Source organism: Tasmannia lanceolata, unplaced genomic scaffold (genome assembly GCF_043159265.1).
Source record: "Tasmannia lanceolata isolate RefF3 unplaced genomic scaffold, GAP_Taslan_0.1 ptg000012l, whole genome shotgun sequence".
In the NCBI taxonomy this organism is placed as follows: Eukaryota; Viridiplantae; Streptophyta; class Magnoliopsida; order Canellales; family Winteraceae; genus Tasmannia; species Tasmannia lanceolata.
The window spans coordinates 1,767,873-1,789,001 of NW_027518689.1; the positions used below are offsets into that span (position 1 = coordinate 1,767,873).

The window sequence follows — 21,129 nt, forward strand, 5'->3', positions numbered from 1 at the left end:
CATGAATCATCATTCTACGGTTTGACGGAAGCAGATGAGATAATAAATGGTCCATGCCCTGTTTGCCATGATCAAATATGCACAAATAAAGAAGCTTCTTCCATTTGCATGAACTTCAACAAGAAAAAGAAAGACGCCATACGACTAGGGTTACTATAGAGTAGTTGGTAATATTTTTGCACACCATAGATCACCATGTTACTACTCGAGTCAATAACCAAGAGAGATGTATTTAGATTTAGGACATAAAGGAAGACAAGATAAAGGAGAGAAGCCAGTTTTGGCTTTAGGCTTTGGTGAAGGTGAACATGAAAAGGGGTTTTCTCTTATTTCTGGTTAAAATAATTCATTACTGTTACAGTTCAAAAAAATAAAATAAAATAACACTAACGTAACAGCTCTCCTCTTCAAGCCTCTGTACCGGATTTAAGTTTATATATTTTTATACTTATGTGTGTGTATGCGTGAGTCCACGGTCGCGTGACTGTGCACATGCATGCATATTAATTATTCAACTTTGTTACCTTTCATGTTCATAATCGAATGCTGTTTCATTTTCAGTTACCAGCAGAATCCATCTTGAATAAGAGGGCATTAGCAGTACACAGACAATCAGGACTCGAAGAGGCATTTTCTGCAACCAAACACAGATGACTAACGGATAACAACTCCAGATCCTGTTTGATCAAAGATTTAAAAATCAACTGAATGACAAGCCTATGAAACAGAGAAATTATATGGTGCCCACGCGTGAAGTCCAGTGTAGACGATACGATAAAAGTAATTCCCTTGATATTTAATTCAACAGCAGCCTGCGCTCTTGGGCACCAAATAAAATCTATATAAAACAAACTCCAATCAGCAAATATGTAACTTTTCATAACACCATGGTGTAATATGATGGAAATGAAGACTAGGAGTTCTGTGGGCCAAATGAAAGAAACTGCTCCTTCAAATAAGCATTTGCCTAAATTCAGATTCACTGACATAAACAACAGAGTCAAGCATAAAAAGTAAACTGACCCCCTCCATCAGTACATCAATTGAATTTGATTTTCAGAAACTGAACGGAGGCTCTACCAAGGGCTGGAAGGTTTTCAAGTCATATGACAGAATTGAATGATTCATAGGTACAGTTTAATGGTTCTCCCAATCCTTCAGCTTCTTGCTTCCTTTTTGCTTTGGCTATTAATGCATTCATGCCAGCCATTTTAGCATTGTATTTTGCTCGAAGAGGATCGTTATAAGTCCACCTGAAATAGAAATAGATATGCTAACATCATCAAGAGATGCGCCATACATAATGGTAGAACAGCCAAATTACTGTTAAAAAGGTGTACTTTTTCCTTTTCATTTTATTCTTCAGGTGGTTGATTAATACTTATTTTGCTCAAAATCTTACAAGTCTACTTAAAGAAATTGATGTGACTATTCTAAATGAAGAAGTCAATGATCTCAAAGAATGGTAAAGATATACTTACGGGTTGTTCCATTCTGTTGTATCTTCATTGACAAGATGTGTCCATTTGGTCCTTCCACTACGCCCAAAGCGCTTGACTTGCATGACCTTGGGCAATATAGTTTTGTCCATCTTATCATCGCCAGTTGGAGCCGAGAAATCACGCCCGTAGATATCAGCTGTGCCCATTGTGGTAGCATGATCATCCATCTCTGATTGGAAAAAAGTACCCTTGTGGTAATATTTCTGCATGAACCTCCACTTTTGCTTTGGTGGAGGAAGGGGATTCAGATTCTTCCTCTTTCACTCCCTGCACTCTTCCTCTGTCATAGTCCTTACCTTTTCAATCTCTTCCTTCTCCATCAACATAGCCTCTAGGTCGTCCCTATACCTCTTTATCCGTGCAATTTATCTGGCCTTCTGATGCGGGTGCTTAAGAGGGAAGAAGAAGAGAAATAAGAACGCAAGATCACATCCAAGAGAAGAAGAAGAAAATGGGAGAAATGCTCAACCCAATTGATATTCCATCAATTACATAAGTTAATCTAAATCCAAAATCCCCTCTAAAGATGGTTTCTAACCCTTTAAATAAAAGACAACCAAAGAAAATTCATTTAAGCTCCTCCACTAGCTATCTTAGGGACTAATATAACATTGATTACATTGGAACTCACTAACTTTGACTGGTTTGGGAACCCACAGACACAGCCCACTAAAACTACCGTAACTTTCTAACCACTTGTCCAATTTTCGAGTTCAAATACTTGTTGGAAAGATCTCAAAAAGACCTACAACTATATAGTTTACCACTTTCCATAATTATGCCATTTAGAAGTCCAAAAATCAGGTTTAAAAACGGGCAGCAACCTTATTGCTGGAATGCAACTTCAAACTCCACCAAACCACCTAAGGCATGACATGCCTGCCATGTTGGCACTGCATCATCATCTCCGGGTGAGAAAGAACTCGCCTACGAGTTCTCATCAAGCTCTCTATGATAAGTTGTCAAGTCTTTAATATTGAAAGTTGGGTGAGTATTGATATTTGGAGGGAGTTCAATCTTGCATGGATTATCCCCAATTTTCTTAAGCACTCGAAAAAGGGCCATTCGCACGATCTTGAAATTTACCAAATTATGCTGGTTCAAGAAAACTCGCCCTCAAGTTTTGAAGTATTGAAGAATGTTCATCAATTGAAACTTCCGAAGATCAAACTCCACTTCATAATCTCCATGACGAAGTGATAATTTGTCTAGATTAACATATTTGAATACGTAAATATCTACTGTAAACTTCAATGTAGGATCGAATAAAAATGTATCAATGTAATTGGATGAAAAAATCGATGTAATTCTTTTCCATTCACTCATCTCTTCAATATCCATTGATTCACCTAATATGCAATCAGATCTAATTTTCATTGGTGATGAATTCATTGAATTGCCGTTGAAGTTCTCCGTGTTCTTCATCAGCTTCAAGAACAAGTAGAGCATCAGATATAACATTATCCTTGGTCTCTTGATCAAATTCTTTCTTGAAAAGAAAGAAGTTAATCTCCTTCCCTTTCTTGAACCATGCAATCCGATAGGGCTTTGGACTTAGTTTGGTTTTAAGCTTGAGCTTGTTCACCATTTTATAAGATACGATGTTCTCATAACTCACACCATTGATCATAATGGTGCAAACCTTGTTATGAGATTTGCATCGAGTCTTGAAAATATTGGAATGGAGCCAATCATCATCGGATTCAACCTTTGATGTAGCAAGTGCTCTTTGGATTACTAAACTTTCTCCTTCTTCAGGTTCGATTTCTTCATGTTGTATGTCATCTTCCTAGTCATATATAGGCTAATTTGATTCATCAACAAGATCCTCATCATTTTCTTCATCATCGAAGGTCACTACTTGCCTCTTTGGACAATCTTTGGAACGATGGCCAACTTGACCACACTTGAAACAAGTATTTGGATTGTTAAGACGATTAGATTGATTTCCAACTTGATTGGTAGGGGCTGATTTTATTAAATTTTTGTTGAAATGTTCGGGGCCTTGACTTTGCACCTCCACCATGTGAAGATTCACCTTTAGAAGAAGGATAGAGACTACGAACATCCACATACTTCTTAGCACCACGACGAGCAAGCTTAACCTCCACCTTCAGGGCTAGTTGATAAGCATTGTTGACGCTCAATAATCGGTGCATTTCCACATCATCACGAATAGAAAACTTCAAAACATTAATATATCTTGCCACAAGTTGATCTTCACCCTCTTGAATATCATTACAAGCCATGAGTTTGTAGAATTCTTCGGTGTAGTCCAACACACTATTGGATTCTTAGCGATGGTTATTGAATTGAGAAAAGATAATTTGAAAAAAATCCAATGGAAGAAATTTCTCCTTAAGCCTTGACTTCATTTTCTCCCCAGAAGAAATCTTACGCTTTCCTTTACAGATTCTCATCTCTTGAACTTTATCCCACCATGTTGAAGTGTAGCCACGAAGCCTTCTAGCCACAAGCTTTACACGTTGGCTTTCGAGTGTCTCCTTCTAGTCAAAGGACTTCTTAATGGCACTAAGCCATTCAAGAAACTCTTCAGGTTGTAGACGAACATGGAACTCCGGCAAATCAATCTTGACGGTGTCGAAATCATGATAGAACCTTCCCAACCTAGCCTCCTCACGAGTATTAGCGAAGAGATTCACATCGGACTCGTCACTAGAACCTCCATGGCTTGATCCACCACGCTCACTACGAGCCTCTTGGCTTTCAAGTCGCATTGTAAATTGCTCAACTTGTCTTCGAAGCGCTTGAAGTTCATCATCTCTTTTATCTCTCAAATCTTCCATCATTTGGTCACCACGCCTTCCTCTACCTCTTCGTGCCGCCATGAAAATCAAATCGAAGCTAGCCCAAGAGAATAACATTGGCTCTAATACCATATGATGCGGGTGCTTAAGAGATAAGAAGAAGAAAAATAAGAACACAAGATCACAACCAAGAGAAGAAGAAGAAAATGAGAGCAATGATCAACCCAGTTGATATTCCATCAATTACATAAGTTAATCTAAATCCAAAATCCCCTCTAAAGATGAATGCTAACCCTTTAAATAAAAGAACACTAAAGAAAATTCATTCAAGCTCCTCCGCTAGCTAACTTAGGGACTAACATAATATTAATTGCATTGGAAGTCACTAACTTTGACTGGTTTAGGAACCCACAGACACAGTCCACTAAAACTATCATAACTTTCTAACCACTTGTCCAATTTTCGAGCAAAAATACTTGTTGGAAAGATCTCAAAACGACCTAAAACTTTGTAGTTTACCACTTTCCATAATTCTGCCATTTAGAAGTCCAACAATCAGGTTCAAAAATGGGCAGCAACATTATTGCGGGAATGCAACTTCGAACTCTGCCAATACTACCTAGGCATGACATGGCTACCATGTTGGCACTGCATCACCTTCCAAGCCTCATATTCCTCTGCTTCGTTAACCTCATCGTCTTTATCAACATCTCAATGTTGGCCTCCACATCCAAATTCTTCTGAATCTGTTCATCCTTTCTAATCTCTTCAACGACAATCTGTTTTGTTTCCACCTTCCTGTCTTCCGTCATCCTCTTCACCAACTCCTTAAGCACCCTTTCTTCTGCCTCAACCCGCTTGCATTCCGCTATAGTGTCTCACTCCGACTTAGGGACAAACACAGGCTTAACCATTGCAATACCCGATTGGTTTTCTTCTGAATCGGTTTCATACTCGGATTCCTCCTCTTCGTCTTCCTCTTCCTCCAACTCCTCCTCTTCTTCTAGAAGAAGGGCAGCTTCTTCCTGCTGCCTTTGAAGCAATTTTAAATTACGTTGGATCTGTTCATGTGAATGCCAAATCCCTTCTCTACAGTCAGTTTGGAGGAAGTTACGGTTTGAAATTAGTAGATATCTGCCTCTGAATCATTCATCCACTTAATTGATCTCCGAACTCATTTTTGATAAATGGGCTGAAGAAATTAAGTGATGAAATTCTGACTTGTTGCTCTGTATTCCAAATGTTTGATAAATCCTCTGTTCTGCTGTCTTACCTTTCATGTCAGGAATTAGGGGACAATGGAAATCAAATTCTCTTGGGCTAGCTTCGATTTGATTCTCTTGGGCTAGCTTCGATTTGAGACATAGGCGATGAACACAATTCCACAGCATCGCGATGCAGAGGAAACAATCTTAATCTCAAAAGCATTAGAAAGAGCAAAGGGAAAAGCTGCAAATCAATAGATTTACAGCAGATCAAACTGCAAGAAGAAGACAAATGTTAGGATTCGAGTATCAAATGAATGAAAAGCAAGTTTTAGGAAATAGAAGAAGATATTCGCAATCCCTTGTTTTAATATTGGCATTGTTCTCCTTAATTATTGATAATTGGGATTTTTGCAAATTAGTCCTTGCTTTACAAACTTATTGCTAAACTAAATGTCCCTTATAAATTTTGTATTTTCCATCCTATGGAAATGATTTTGGGAATTTGCGTTGTGGCCCAATATATGGAGGGGGTGAATTTGGTGTTTAAAAATTTTGTTGATTAATTTTCAAATAAAATTAATTTTGAACACTTAACTAAATGTACGCAATAAGAGAACTACACCAAAATAAGAAAGAGATTACCAAGCACTAGAAAGAAGAAGATAAGGAGATATGGATGAAAGTGACACATGACTTTATAGCGGTTCGGCCAATCCGGCCTATGTCCACTCTCCGAAGGAATTCTTCCTTGAGTCTTCACTAATCCACTGATTTCTTTCTGAGTAGAGATCAAACTTTTACACACTATCTCCATGCTTCCTTTACGCCAAGGGTTGATTCGGTGACCCTTTCACAAAATACAATGAAGAAGAAGAAGAAGAGAAGGATTTTCCTCTTAGTAGGCTGATACACACATAAAGAGCACCCTTACAATACTAAAAAATAGATACAAATGAATCTGGTCTAGTATTTGAAAGAAGATTACAAGTAATGGCACTTGAGAGATGACCGTAGGAGAGATTTATTCTTAGAACAGGATTCTCAGGTTCAATGATCAAAGTGCGTTAGGTAAGCACTAAAGATGTTATTAAATGGCCCCCATGGTTTTTTGTATAGAAAAAGACCCAAAAGAGCCAATATAGGCCTCATAACAGGCAAGATGGACGACTCACGGTCATCTTTCATTGCGACCTAGGAAAACAGGGAAGCTCCTGGATGGTCGGATATCTACTAAGATGGTCGGTTGTCTAGTGTTTTTGTATTTTGCTTAAAAAGCCCTTTTCGTTCACCCATGATCACTTCCATTCATCCATGTTCAGTGCCAAATAGTCCCGAACATGTTCGAACACCACCATGGCCATCTAGATTTAAGTACGCTTATCTGTAAGCCCAAGCGTTCAACCATATGTATGTTTTGATGATCAACAAGCCCAAATTGATTAATTAATGACTAATGCCTTTGCAAGATGTTGTGTATTAGACAGGTACATTTCGAAACTACAACTTGCATAAGAGCCAAAGTCAAAAGCTTGGAGATGAACCAAAGAAGGTGCCTGCTCATGCAACCCAAAGTGAAAGAATTCATCAAGGGGAGGAAATCACATGACCTATTCAAAGCCAAGTGTTCATTGAAGACAAACCAAGCTAAGAAGACCTTGAAGCCAATGCAGTCCAAAGATCAATAGTACATTTACTAGATTGTATTGGACATCAATTCAAATGATTTTGCGATTTCAAAGTGTTTTTAAAGCAATTTTCAAAACCACCCATTCACCCTTTTTAAGGGGTCCAAAACATCTTCAAAATATGCAAACAAGATTAAAAACCTTCCCCAAAAACTCCTTTTGAAGCATATTAAATTTGGAAGAAAATTGAAATAAAAAACAGAATATGATGAAATGTAGATGGAGTTGTAAACGTCTACTGCATCATCTACCGGCGATCAGAATTGATTTTCAGCTTCTAGAATTTCGTAGACAGAATCGTAGACGTCTACATTCATCTACGACAACGAAAATATAGTCGTTGGCTCTAACGCCTAGTTGAAAATTTTGACCAATATTTACCATCATATCACCAAACGGTCATATCTTTTTTTGGCTATAAATACTACATTAAATGGTCATTTAACAACTTCTAACACCCTTGAAAAAATAAATTTTGAGCTTCAAATTTCAAATCTACAAGTGTTCTTCAATACTCTTTAAAAGGCTTTGAAATTTCACATCCCTGAAGAGATCTCCATAGTGCTTTACTATACTTTTATTTTGGAGGATTTGTGAGTTTTACAAGTTGTATCAAGGCTTCAAGAGCCTAAGAAAGTTTCTTCTTACTCTTCATCAAGCTATTGTAAAGAGGGTCTTCAATTCCTTCGATTCGGCCCGCAAAGAAAGGTGAATCAAGTTTTTAAGAGGGTTATTTGATCTGGCATGCTAAGAAAGGGGGATCTAATAGTGGAAGTCCCCAAGGAACCTAACTTGGCAAAAGTGGACATAGGTCTTGGTATTGAAACCAAGATCCGAATCACTTAAAAATCTCTTGTGTTCTTTGGATCTTTCTCCTTCCCTCCTTCCCTCCTTCACACTTGATTGTTAACATCTATCACTTTGCTTATTTTGATTTTAATTTTCAACAAAAGTTAGTTACACTTTAATTTCTAGGTAATCACACTTAACAAGTTTTAAATTTTTAATTAGACCTAATTCACCCTCCCCCCCTCTCGGGTTGCCTATTGGGATTTCATTATCCTTTTAAGTTTGTTCAATTCACTTTACCCATCTTAAAGTGCCATGGCTTGTAATTTCAAAAAGAAACTAGTTACGCTTTTAAAAATATAAAAACCTTTATAATAATCTTCAATTTGCTTCGGGCTTGGTCTAACTTCAATCTTGCCCCGGCTCTCCATGGATTTTCCATGTGTGGTTCCGCCTATTGTTAGTGTATTTTCTATATTAAGTTGTTTTGAAAAGAGTTTTCAAAGAAAAGTCTTTTGGTTTGTAAAATGGGTGCTTTTGAGTAGAGAGTGGAAAAGAGCTTCGGAAACATAGTCCCACATTGGTTAGGCAAAAAGTTGGAAGTGGGTTTATATAGCTTTTCCCATTTTCTTCTATTACTTTAATGCACAATGAGTTTTAGCCATTGGGTGGAACCGTGGGACGTGCAACGCACCATTTGCACGCGCGGAGTAAGCAATGGGCGCCCAGCATGCGCGGCGTGAGCAATGGGCTATATGGTGCCAGTGATGTTTTATTGGGGCTTTTCTAGGGCGCACTTTGCTTCAGGATTGTTCTGGACCGTAGAATCATGAATGGGGGCGATCTAACGGCCAAAATCAAACCCGCATTGAATAGATGCTCTATAGGGGTGCATTTTAAAGAGAAAAGGCGCCAGAAGCTATAAAAAAAAGCAGAAATGGTCCATTGTAATTATTCGGAATTCACAAGCGGGAACCAAATTTCCAAAGCAAGAAAAGCCTTCTAGTATGCTGTTTTTTTGCAGAAACAGTAACTAAATATCTTGCATACTTGTTCTTCTAAAGGTGATTCTTGATTTGTCTCCGTTTAGTGCAAAAAGTCGACAAACATTTTGGTGTTGGAAACACCGTGCTTCATTGTATCTTGGAAGCAAATTCGTGGTACCCCTTGCACACTTACTGGTGAGGGCAAATATTGTTTTAAGGAAAGCGACATCGCGCTCACGCCTTGTAGCATCTCTTTTCTTATTCTATTTCCCACCATCTTCCACAACAAAGTCTCTAACACCTTTGTCTTTGATCATTGGTTCTAAGTGGTGACTTCAGCTCTTGACTTAGTAAAATTCACTTATATGACAAATCATTATTCCATATTAACCTGATAATAAATTTCAATTTGTTAATCATCAAAACATTAATTTAAGAAGTGATTGTTGAACCCTTTAGACTAATATGAACCATCTTACAGAGTAACATCTTAGAGTGGGCCGTATGGTACTTTTTGAAAAACACTGGACTATACGGACACATCATATAAAAAACTCAAGTTTCTATATCTAAATAACATGATGCATTTCATCTCTAAGAACACACTTGCCCTAGACACAAGCCAGATCGATTGATCATTTTTCTAATCCTCCTAAATCACTGAGTAAAAATAGGAGCTTCAAAAATATAAAATATCTTATATACTTTTACATGAATATGGGAATACATAGTATTCCGAATCTGTGAAAAAACTGAATGGATTGGTAGGAAAAAGATTGAAATAATGCTTACATCTGAACTGAGGATATGTTAGTAGTATGTTACCAGTAGTCTTCACAAATATTCCATGGAATACTTTTTCATGGTGGTCAAACACGGCCTAAGGATCTATCTTTTGGGAGGACCATGTACGGCATGGGCCCACTGTGATATGTACCACAATCGATCGATCTCGTCCACGAATATTGATAAGTCCTGCCTGTTGCCCTTGATTTTTGTACTAAAGACCGGTTTGTTTTGGATTTTGAGCATCGATTTTGAATCCAAAACTGATTATTGGACTCAAACTTAGTCTAATAATCAGTTTAGGAGTCACAATCGGTTCTCAAAATCCAAAACAAACAGGGCCCAGTTCAATAATTCCAATTAAACTTTTCTCATCTGAATGAAACTTGAGGGCTTCTAGTCAGTAGTTTCTCATCTGGGTTTCTCTGGGGATCTACTGTTTTACCCATTTTTGAGCTTTTATTGGAAACTTTTCTCAATTGGAAAAAGCCCAGAACACTTCAAGATGACTGCAGATAAAGCTGAAAAGAAGGAACTTCCAGAACCCTCTCAATCCCCCAGTGTAATCTCTCTCTCTCTCTCTCTTTCTCTCTCTCTCTCTCTCTCTCTCTCTCTCTCTCTCAAACACACACATCATACTATGTTCATATTATGTTTCTTTATATTGTTGCGTGTATTGATTGAGTTTTTCTTTAATCTCATAATTGGTTGTAGTTTCATGCTTTCATGTAATTTAATTGGGTTTCTGATTTCTTCTGATTTCATCTCTTCTTGGGGCTTTCTTCTTCTTCTGTAGATTACATGTTTTAATAATGCGTTTGAATTAGATTTTGGTTCTGTTTCATATATACATGGTTTGAATTGGGTTCTGTTCCAATTTTTTCTTTTTTAATGGATTTGAATTAGAATTTTCAATGGTTTGAATTGTGCCAAAATTTTGAGTAGTTTCTCTGGATTTCAGGGTTAATGGGTTTGAACTAGATTTATCAACTTTCTCGTGTATTTTAGTTGGGGTTGTGATTTCATCTTGTTGAGAAAATCCGCCGGGCAAATCAATCCGATCATGCACAAATTAAACGGAAAAGTAATAGTAATAAATCAAGCCTCAAGATTAACACCAAGGATTTATGTGGTTCGGCCAAGCCTACTCCACGAGCGAGAAACACGATCTTCCACTATGAAAAACAATATACAAGGATTACAATTAAAACCCAAACCCACAAACCCGCATCCCTTTCCTTGCTTCTCAAATCAAGACCGTACACAAGAGATAACTCGAGAAGAAAACCCGAGGAAAAACCCCAAGAAATAAACCCGAAGAGGAACCCGAGAAGAAAACTTGAAGAAGAAACCCTTTCCTCTTCCTCCTCCTCTCTCTCTTCCCTTCTCTCTCTCTCTCTCTCTCTCTCTCTCTCTCTCTCTCTCTCTCTCTCTCTCTCTACCCCAAGAGGCAGTCGACACACCTCTTGCCAAGAGAAAGACCTCTTATCTTTGCCATTCACACAATAATCATGTGATTAGTAAGGGCTTTATATTTAGGTTTTGCCAAAACATAAACAATCGACTTTCCATTTTAGTTTCCACCGAATTGGAAGCAAGACATATTTCCCAACAATCTCCACCTTGGCTTGTTTCCTAGCCACCTGAAGATTTTCCGTTGATGTCGCCATCGATTCATTGTCACAACAAACCACCATTGGCCTTCTAAAGTACCAGCTACACACCCTCGATTTGGTCAACAAGGTCAATGCACATGTGTAACTGCCAACCCCGTTGACTCACCTAGTCAACCTTGGAGAGGGATCTCGATTCATCCTCCCCAACGCAGCTACTGTCATCCTCTCACCATCGTCTGCAGCCTGAAAACCTGTCTCTACACCAACTGCGAAAGAGACCCTACGCGTGCACGTGCTACCACTACGTTTCTAACTAGCCATCGAGATCTTAGGAACAGTGATTACCGTGTCTCTAATCAGACGATACAATCCGCCACACTTCTCTCGTTTCATCAGAACCATACAGCCACGTTTAATTTTCATGTCTCCACGTGCAGCTGAAAATCTGCAACCCCTGGAGTCCAACCGGCCAAGAGATACTAGATTTTTTCGCATCTTTGGGACTTACGCCACACAACCCAAAGTACGAACCACTCCATCGAACATCTTGATCTTCACCGTCCCAACACCCGTGACGTCACAAGTAAAACCGTCAGCCAAGGACATTACACCTGCCCTTGTCTCCTGGAACATATCAAAATATTCCCTCCTGGAGCATACATAAACAGAGCACTCTGAATCTAAAATCCACTCATCATGAGGATAAGTGCAATTACCTGTGGAGACTGTGAGAACGTCTTCAAACTCTTCACCCTGCTCATCCGTTACCGCCACCACAGCATTCGTAGAACCATTGTCCGCCCAGTCAGCTCGCTTTAGACAATCCCGCTTGATGTGGCCATATTCCTTGCAATGGTAACATTGCACACCCTTTCCGCCGACCTTGGATCTTGACCTTAGAAGCAGGAACCTTCTCTCGGAGTACCGCTCCCACCTCGGAACCTCGATTCGGCGCTCCTTAGGAAGGAGCTTCCAAGGAGCGCGACCCTAGAGAGACGGGAATTGCTCTAATGACGCTCCCAGCCTGCTTCTATTAGTCTATAAGTCCCACCATCACCAACTTCCTTACATCAAACTCTTCCAACTCTTCAAAGTACTTCATTGGAGCAAACACAAAAGCTTGTGCATCTTCAGAAGGCACGAGGAACGAGTGCATACAAATGAAGATGGTGAAGATGGTTAGAAATTAGCTTTTAGATGTTCTTAAATTTTGAAAGATACATATGAAAATGGTTAGAAACTATTATTTTTTGTTGTACTTGAATTTTGAAAGATATATAAGGAAAAAATTACATACACGCTCCCATGACGCTCCCAAACTTAGAACTCTTCTAGACCCCCCGCTTCCCCACTCCCGCTCCCGCCCTCGTACCCGCTTCGTGCTTCTAAGATCTTGACCTGCCTTTTCCTAATCCTCTGTCATTCGATAAGACCGACACTGTGACTTTCTCCAACTTTATCGTATCTTTGCCATACAATAAAGTCGTCATTAAGTTGTCATACGAATCAGGAAGTGAAGTAAGAAGCAAAAGGCCTTGTCTTCTTCCCTCTACTTGTCGTCAACCTTGTGGAGTTGATCCACAAGCTCGTTGAACACCGTAATGTGTTCCAGAAGATTCCCGCCTTCCTGCATCTTTAGCCCGTACAATTGCCGCTTCAGATACAACCAGCTGGCCAAGCTTTTTGACATGTAAAGCTTTTCCAACTTCTCCCATAATTTAGGCGCATCTTCCTCTTCCATAACGTTAAACATAACGCTATCTGCCAGACATAGTTGAATCATGCTGACCGCGTTCGACTCTATGTCTTCCCACTCGACATCCGTCTTCTTCTCCAGATTTCCATCATTTCCCGTCAACACCTTAGCTAATCCATGTTGAACTAGGATGTCCTTCACCCTCATCTACCATAGGGTGAAACTGCCTTTTCCGTCAAATTTGTCGATGTTGAATTGAGTAAAACTTGATTTTACCGTCATCTTAGATTACTCCGCTCTTCACGGTGTAGCGCTCCATCTCGAACGAGAATCTTTCTTGGACAATCTTTCTACTCCCAAAGATCGCTTAAGCCGCGATCCAACCACAACACCTACGATTACTCCACCCGGCCTCGACGATCGCTCCACCCAGGGCTCTGATACCAGTTGTTGAGAAAATACGCCGGGCAAATCAATCTGATCATGCACAAATTTAACGAAAAAGTAAAAGTAATAAATCAAGCCACGAGATTAACACCAAGAATTTACGTGGTTCGGCCAAGCCTACTCCACGGGCGAGAAACATGATCTTCCACTATGAAAAACAATATACAAGGATTATAATGGATTAAAACCGAACCCACAAACCCGAAACCCTTTCCTTGCTTCTCAAACCAAGACCGTATACAGAGATAACTTGAGAAGAAAACCCGAGAAAAAACCACAAGAGAAAACCCCAAGAGATAAACCCGAAGAGGAACCCGAGAAGAAAACCCAAAGAAGAAACCCACTTTCCTCTTCCTCCTCCTCCTCTCTCTCTCTCTCTCTCTCTCTCTCTCTCTCTCTTCTAACTTCCTCCTCATCTCTTATCGGGGTTTCTTTTTAATGTAGACTACATGTTTTAATCGGTTTGAATCAGATGTATACATGGTTTGAATTGGGTTTCTTGCCATTTTTTTTCTTTTAGTAGTTTCTCTAGATTTCAGGGTTAATGGGTGTGAACTAGATTTATTAACTGTCTCTCATGTACATTAATTGGGTTTGTGATTTCATCTCTTCTTGGGTTTCTTTTTTAATGTAGATTACTTGTTTTTATTGGTTTCAGTTAGATTTTGGTTCTGTTTCATGTATACATGTTTTTTTTTAATGTAGATTACATGTTTTAAAGGGTTGAATTAGATTTTGGTTCTGTTTCATGTATACATGGTTTCAATTGGGTTTTGTGCCAATTTTTTCTTTGAGTAGTTTCTCTAGATTTCAGGTTTAAAGGGTTTGAACTAGATTTATCAACTGTTTATGGTTTGGTAATTTTCTGTGAAGTTCATGATTCTATCATGGTTTCCATATTTTCAATTTGATGCCATCTTTTCGTAGATTTTTTTCCTTCTTCCTTTTGGTGTGGTTTGTATTGGATTTTAATTTCATTAGTCTATTAGAAAGTGTCAATTTATGTATGGGTATAGAGCATCTCTTTATTCTTCATATTGACCACATTTCTGATCTCTAATTCATTTCACTGGGAAGTTATTGGATCCTCTTCTAGTGTTCTCACGAAAGTGTGGATCTATACAAATTCTCATGATAACATGTTATATTTTAGGAATCATCATCTAGGTCATCCGTCTAGTAATGGAATTTAGTACTTGATTGTGGATACTTTGATCTCAGGTATTTCCTTTCAATAAAACTCGTTCTGCTTTGCTTACCCATGGTAAAGAAAAATAGATTGTCCTTCAATTTAGGCAAACCAAAAACCTTTTTTTATTATCTTTTGATTTAGTGCATTGTGAACTATGTTGCATGGGTACAAGTATGTGTGTTGGAATCCTACATGGGTACTGAGTGTTGAATTGCTAAACTTCAAGGAAATTCATGCGTAAGAAGATTCAATTTGGAAACTTATGAATTTTTTTTTGTATCATTTTAGTGACAAATTTACTAGAAATCATATACAGTATTATCTACAAGAAACTAGCATTATTCTACTAATCTTTTGTATTGCACCCTGCTACATATGGAGTTGCTACAAAGAAACAACATCTACTCGAGGAAACGTTACCCTATTATTTTAAATCAACACGTGTAAAAGGTTTTGAGTGGAATCCATCATGACGGAAACTTATTTAGTCAATATACTTCCTAATGGGAAGTCTTTGCGTGATTCTCTATTTGGATGACCACTAAAATACATCTGGTCACATAGTTGAATCTTCAGATATATTAGGTTCCCTCATTTCCCACCATGCTAATTGTGATAAGTTTTGGTGGATGTTCCATGCATCAGCACTGGATGCTCCAATGCCAAAAATGATATAATTGTCACAATTTGAATTCAAACTCAGTTTCGTCGGACTTGGGAAAAAATGGCAGGGATTGAATCCGGGCGTGATGGATTCACAATCCACTGCCTTGCTTACTTGGCTACATCTGGAATGCATTTTTTTTTCATCCAGACAAATAAGGTATTGGGATCTTTCTACAATGTGTAACTACCTCTGGAGAGGAATTTGTTGGTTGGGATATTCTTTTTTTGGTTAGAGTAAACTTGTTATCATTCAAAAGCTAGATAGTAGCTTGAAACACCATTGCTTGAAACACAGGGAGAGACATCAAGATGGGTCAGTGTATTTTCTGTTGGTTTCCCTTTTCCTTTATTTTCTGAAGGCCAACTGTCGACCTCCTATTGAGAATACTCCTGCCAACAAGCACTGTGATGAAATTATTGCTCTTGAAAACAATCACACTTGAAACAAAGTTACTCTACCTCCAAGAAAGAAAATTGTTTTGTCATTAAGTTTACAGAGTAAAATTCATGCTTCTGGAAGTGTAGAGTGCAAGGCATGGTCTTAAAAGTTAAAACAGTCTCTGAGCTGGTTTGAGAAATTCTTTAATGTCGTTCTTATTGTCAATTTGAAGTCGTCCATGGGTGATTATTGAATTTTCATCAAGGCATGACCCTAAAACAGCCTCAGCAGGGAGTTGATGTTAGAAATCCTTTAATGTTATTCTTGTTGTCAATTTTTTAAACTGTCCATTGGTGAGTACTTTTTTTTTTTTTTTTTGAACTGCAACTCTATGCATTTGGTGTCTATCATGCCATTTTTATCATATAGACTAATTTCTCTTGGAATACTATTTGTTTTCTCGTTTTTAGAGGCATTGGTCTTAACACACACCCTCTCTCTCTCTCTCTCTCTCTCTCTCTCTCTCTATTTTCCTTTTCTTTTTATTTACAAATTTTCGTTATGTTTGTCTGACAATTCTACTGTTTTGTTTCTAGCACAATTTCCGATATAAATAGAATAATACTAGTGTATGAAGTGGGTCTGGGTGGGTTTGATGTTTGAGTGGTTTTGAATTTGAATTTTGAACTTACACCATTTCATTTTTGGAGTAGTTTCTGGAGGTTTTCTGCAAAAGCTCTGGTAAAATTAGGCGTTTTGCTTCCGGTACAGAGGCCGGATTTGCATTGTATCTGATCAACCTAAAGCGGGGTTGTGGGACCCCACATGCTTTGCATATTGAGGCTGCTAAAGAGGGGGAGGAGTCCATTAGTTTTGGCCCTAATGCAGTTCTTGTTGATTATGGTGAGGGTTGGAAGTTGCAGACGGTTCCAGAAGAAGGTCGATTTTGATGGTTTTTTTTAGATTGAATGGCTTGCTTTTCAACTATCTGAAATTCTGAATGGTTTGAACTAGTGTTTAATGTGAATTTCATTATTTCTTTTAACCAGGTTATGAAGAACCAAGAAGAGAAAAAGTGATGGCAAATAAATTCGCAGAGGTATGCATTCCCTGTCTCTTTCCCTTAAATTTTCAATTTTTTAGAAGATTTTGTGAGACCCAGATCTCCATGTAGATATCTGCATAACGAGCTATGGAATGAATGCATTGAATCAAATGTGATCTACCAAGCATGATAATTTCATCAAGTATGCTATCAAAGTCCAAAATGAGTAGAGAATCACATGATGGAGAATAAAAAGATATAGTGGTGCTGTTTTTAATGTGAAACACAGTAGATTTTAACTTCAAAAACAAACTCATTAAAATCCAAATAAACTCTCGTAATTAAAATCCAACTATTCCAGATTTATTCTACTAATAAAATGGGCAGCCCAATGCATGAGGCTCCTGCGGTCCTGCCATTGCAGGGTCTGGGGAGGGCTAGATGTACGCAGCCTTACCCCTGCTTTGCAGAGAGGCTGTTTCCGTGACTCGAACCTGTGACTGCCAGGTCACAATGGAGCGACCTTACCGTTGTGCCAAGGCTCGCCCTCTACTAATAAAAATCTAAAAATCAAATTTCCTAAATTACTTCCCAAGCCTCATAATGAAAATAACAGTTTTTGCTTGTAACCGTCACAAACAGTTTTCAAAGAAGGAACTTTCAAAATCTAATTAAAACCATCCTTAAAATTAAATAAAATCTCGAAAACATTATGAGAAATTACAGTGGCAGCTCAAGTCGAAGCTAGTCCAGTGGGCCCCAATGCTGATGGCAGAATGATGATATCATCACATCAGCATCCTAAGTTTCATTGTCGATCCTCTTTCTTCTTCTTCTTGGCTGTTGGAGATGATTTGGCTTCAACATATGAGGTTCAATATATCCTTAACAGATGGCTTCGTCAAGCTTTTGCAACTCTTCATTGGCCCACATGTTCTCTGTTTGTGATTTGTTCTTCCACAAGGATTTGAGTGTAGGTCTCTAATTTTCATGTTCTGGTGGTTCGTATGTCAAGAATATACTCAATCTCCTTATCTTTGTTTGGAAGATGATATAATTCCCCTTCATCTCTCCATTTGATCTTCTTCATGTCACACACAAAATTGGATGATTGTAGCCCCATTATGCATCAAACCTCTTTTAATTTCCACCAATAAACCTAAACCACTCTGTTAGGCATAGGGCCAGGACCATGTGAGTCGCCTCATGATGATCTACGAGATCAATGATCTCGACCGGGCATTCATGTGACCTAAAAAATTGCTTGTCAATATATTTAAGAGTACGATTTCTCAATTTGTTTTAAGGGACTCGCCTGGCTCAGTTAAGTGAGCATTGGGTCAAGCCAAGCTGACTCGGATTTGTCGTGGCCGAGCTTTGGCCCACATACACCTTTTGAAATTTTAGTTTTAAATCAGTGATCACTTTCCTAATAATTACTCTTGATGTATTTGTGCGTCTTTTGGTGAATATGAACAAAAGGAATTGAAGATGGATATTTTAGAACTGCCCGATATTTAAGAATGCATTCACAAACCATCTTGGTTCATTTCACTAGCAACTTTTAAACTCAAAAGCTCATAGATGAAAACCTTCTTAAAAAATAGGAAAAAATACAGTTACACTCCCTCAATTTTCTGACACATGCAATGATAACCTTGTAGTTTCAAACTCATCAACTACACCCCCTGACTTTTCAATGTGTATAAGATAGAGAGACCCCCTCAGTTGACGGTCCGTCCACAAATCGAAGGGTTAGGATGATTCTATGGAGCTGATTTTTTGGGCACACCCTGTCTATGTCAGGGCCCATCAAATGAATGCTTTGGATCATCCAAACAATGTGGGCCCACTGTGTTTTTGGTTGAGAAGGTTCTCTAGTCAACCGTCAACCGACTAGAGACGAGATCTTAATTAGTATTGATAGTGTTTCTAAAGAGGGGGGTCTACCTTATACACATTGAAAAGTCAAGGGGTGTAGTTGATGAGTTTGAAACTACAGGGTTATCGTTGAATGTGTCAGAAAGTTGAGAGGGTGTAACTGTATTTTTCCCTAAAAAAATATTAGGTGAAATTTCACCTTCAACTTTTAAACTCAAAAGGTTCAAATGTCCCAGAATTTTAGCAGCCAAATCAGATCTAAATACCACATGAGATCACAGTGAGTAGATCAACTGCAAGATTAATATTGAAATATTTAAGATACTAGCTTTAAAATACAGTGATGGTGGCATAGAAAATCCAGTCTTTTTCCTATGTTTTATTTGTTGGGTTCTTTTAGGATGTACTGATGCTTCAAATTCCATCTCTGTAACATGAAGAATCTCTAAAGAATCCTCTAATGTGATTCTAACTCCCATTGGCCTTTTTACTGTATGAATCAGCTGATTGGTATCAAATTTCTGATTGAATTCTGCTATACCATTGAGAGGTGTAATGTGTTTCTCTTTGTTTATGGTTGCAGACATATGATTCTGAAGGAAAACTCATGTTCAAGTACATTGGGAAAGTATTACTTGCATTTGGTTTCATCTTTCTTCTTGGTGGATCACTCACCTTGCTTCTAGAAAATCTCCCCAAGTTTATCTTGTTTATAACCTCATCTATGTAATATATAATTTCTGTATAGAAGAAACCTGTTTTTTTTGGGTAGGTACCCTGGATTGAACCCGATATCTCAAGGTGAGATTCAAAGCTATAGGCCTAATCCACGTATTAACCACGCATTGGAGGACTTTAACCTGTTGAATACAGACTGTTGGTCCATTTATTCTTCAATTTCCCACTTGCAGTTCCCAAAAATGCATTTAAATCAGGCAAGATCATTTGGTTGCTTAGTCTTTATGTGCTTGTATGGAGAATTTATTATTTATTCAAACATAGAGTCATAGGTTGCTTTGTTAGACATGTTTCTACCACTCTATTCAGCAATTGAACTGTGGCTTAAGGTTTTGATACCACTTAAATTTTGGTCATTGCAAATAAGGCTATCTACCCCCTTGTCTTCCCGGGGCCAACCCTCTCTATTGTATTTATGACTACTCTTTTTACAGTTCAAGAGTGGAGTGAGGAAGAAAAAGGGGGTGAATATTTCATTTTCCTTATCTGTTTTTGTAAATGAGATATTAAAGCCACTGTTTGGCAACTGCTTTGTGGGAAAAAGTGTAAAACAAGATGAGTCATCCCATTATCAAAACACCGTCTAGCGGATATCAGCCCGTTATGATAAATGTGATAGGATTTTACGAGGGACAGCTAGTCAAAAATAAAAGACAAAGTGATTTAGTGCAATTATAGAGAAGGCGAGATGGCTTAGTGCAATTATCAAAACATGGTAGTGCTAATATCAGTTTCCTTTTATAATGGTGTACATTTTAGAGACGACTTACCTAAAATTGATTTCCTAGTCACAATACAAGGAAATGATTTTTCATGGGCAGCAGCAGAAGCCCAAAAATTTAAAGAAAACGAAACATTTCCTGGAACAAAATAAGAAATTAATATTTTTTTTCCCTCCATATCTATTACCTCTATATCAATGATGATGTGGCATTCTCCCCTTCTCCCAAATCTTATGTGGCAATAACCCTTTTTTCAATTAAAGAGGGAAATGATTTATGCGCTCCAATGTTTTGATAAACATGCGCTCTATTTTTCGTCGTGTAGTATTTAAAGGGCTGTCAGAAGAATATTACAGTTACGACAAACATGTGGAGCACATGTTTATCAAAACATTGGAGCGCAGAAATCTCTCCACTTTCCAAACTGCTCTCCTTTTCTAAAGCTCTCTTAACAATTCTCTTCTTATCTAATAGGATTTTTTTTACCTCTCCCTCTGTAACTCTAAAACGATTTAAGTATCTCTCTCTCTCTCTCAACCATTCTCAAGTTACCTGAAGACCTGTTATAAATGACAACTTATCTCTCTCTTTTCCTCTCTTATTAAATCTCTTTCTCTCACTGCAAACCTATCTTATCTTACCTTATGCTATCATCTTTTCAGCAAAACTTAAAAAAACGTAAACTCTGGCAATGCCATTTTTACTCAAAATAGCCGTCTCCTTTCTTGACTTGGGAACACTATTTTGAAAAATTATAAATGGGTCAAAAACGGAATTTGGGTAAAACCTGACCAAAATGCCCCTAGGGGTTATCAAGTCTAAAAAGGGGTTATAAACTAGTTAACCTAAACATGGTTATCAAATCTCACCTGGGGATATCAAGTTCTCAACAAGGTTTTGAGTCTCACAAGGGGTTATCAAGTCTTTATGAGCTTGATAATCCCAGTTTACGTACTTGATAATAGACTTGATAACCCTTAGGGGCACTTTGGTCAAGTTTTCACTGTTTATGTACTCGATAAC

The 21,129-nt window shown here is 38.2% G+C and overlaps 1 protein-coding gene and 1 pseudogene across 1 annotated transcript; one reads left to right on the forward strand and one right to left on the reverse strand.

Annotated features, from left to right (window-relative positions):
• Positions 1-1,137: 1,137 nt before the first annotated feature.
• LOC143888125 (uncharacterized) lies at positions 1,138-5,661 on the reverse strand (annotated as a pseudogene).
• Positions 5,662-10,079: 4,418 nt separating this feature from the next.
• Positions 10,080-19,607, forward strand: LOC143887528 (maltase-glucoamylase, intestinal protein). Its single transcript, XM_077391611.1, has 4 exons — positions 10,080-10,286; positions 16,434-16,659; positions 16,770-16,819; positions 19,230-19,607. The coding sequence occupies exons 1-4, from the start codon at positions 10,230-10,232 to the stop codon at positions 19,374-19,376; spliced, it is 480 nt and encodes a 159-aa protein (XP_077247726.1). The 5' UTR covers positions 10,080-10,229; the 3' UTR covers positions 19,377-19,607.
• Positions 19,608-21,129: the final 1,522 nt, after the last annotated feature.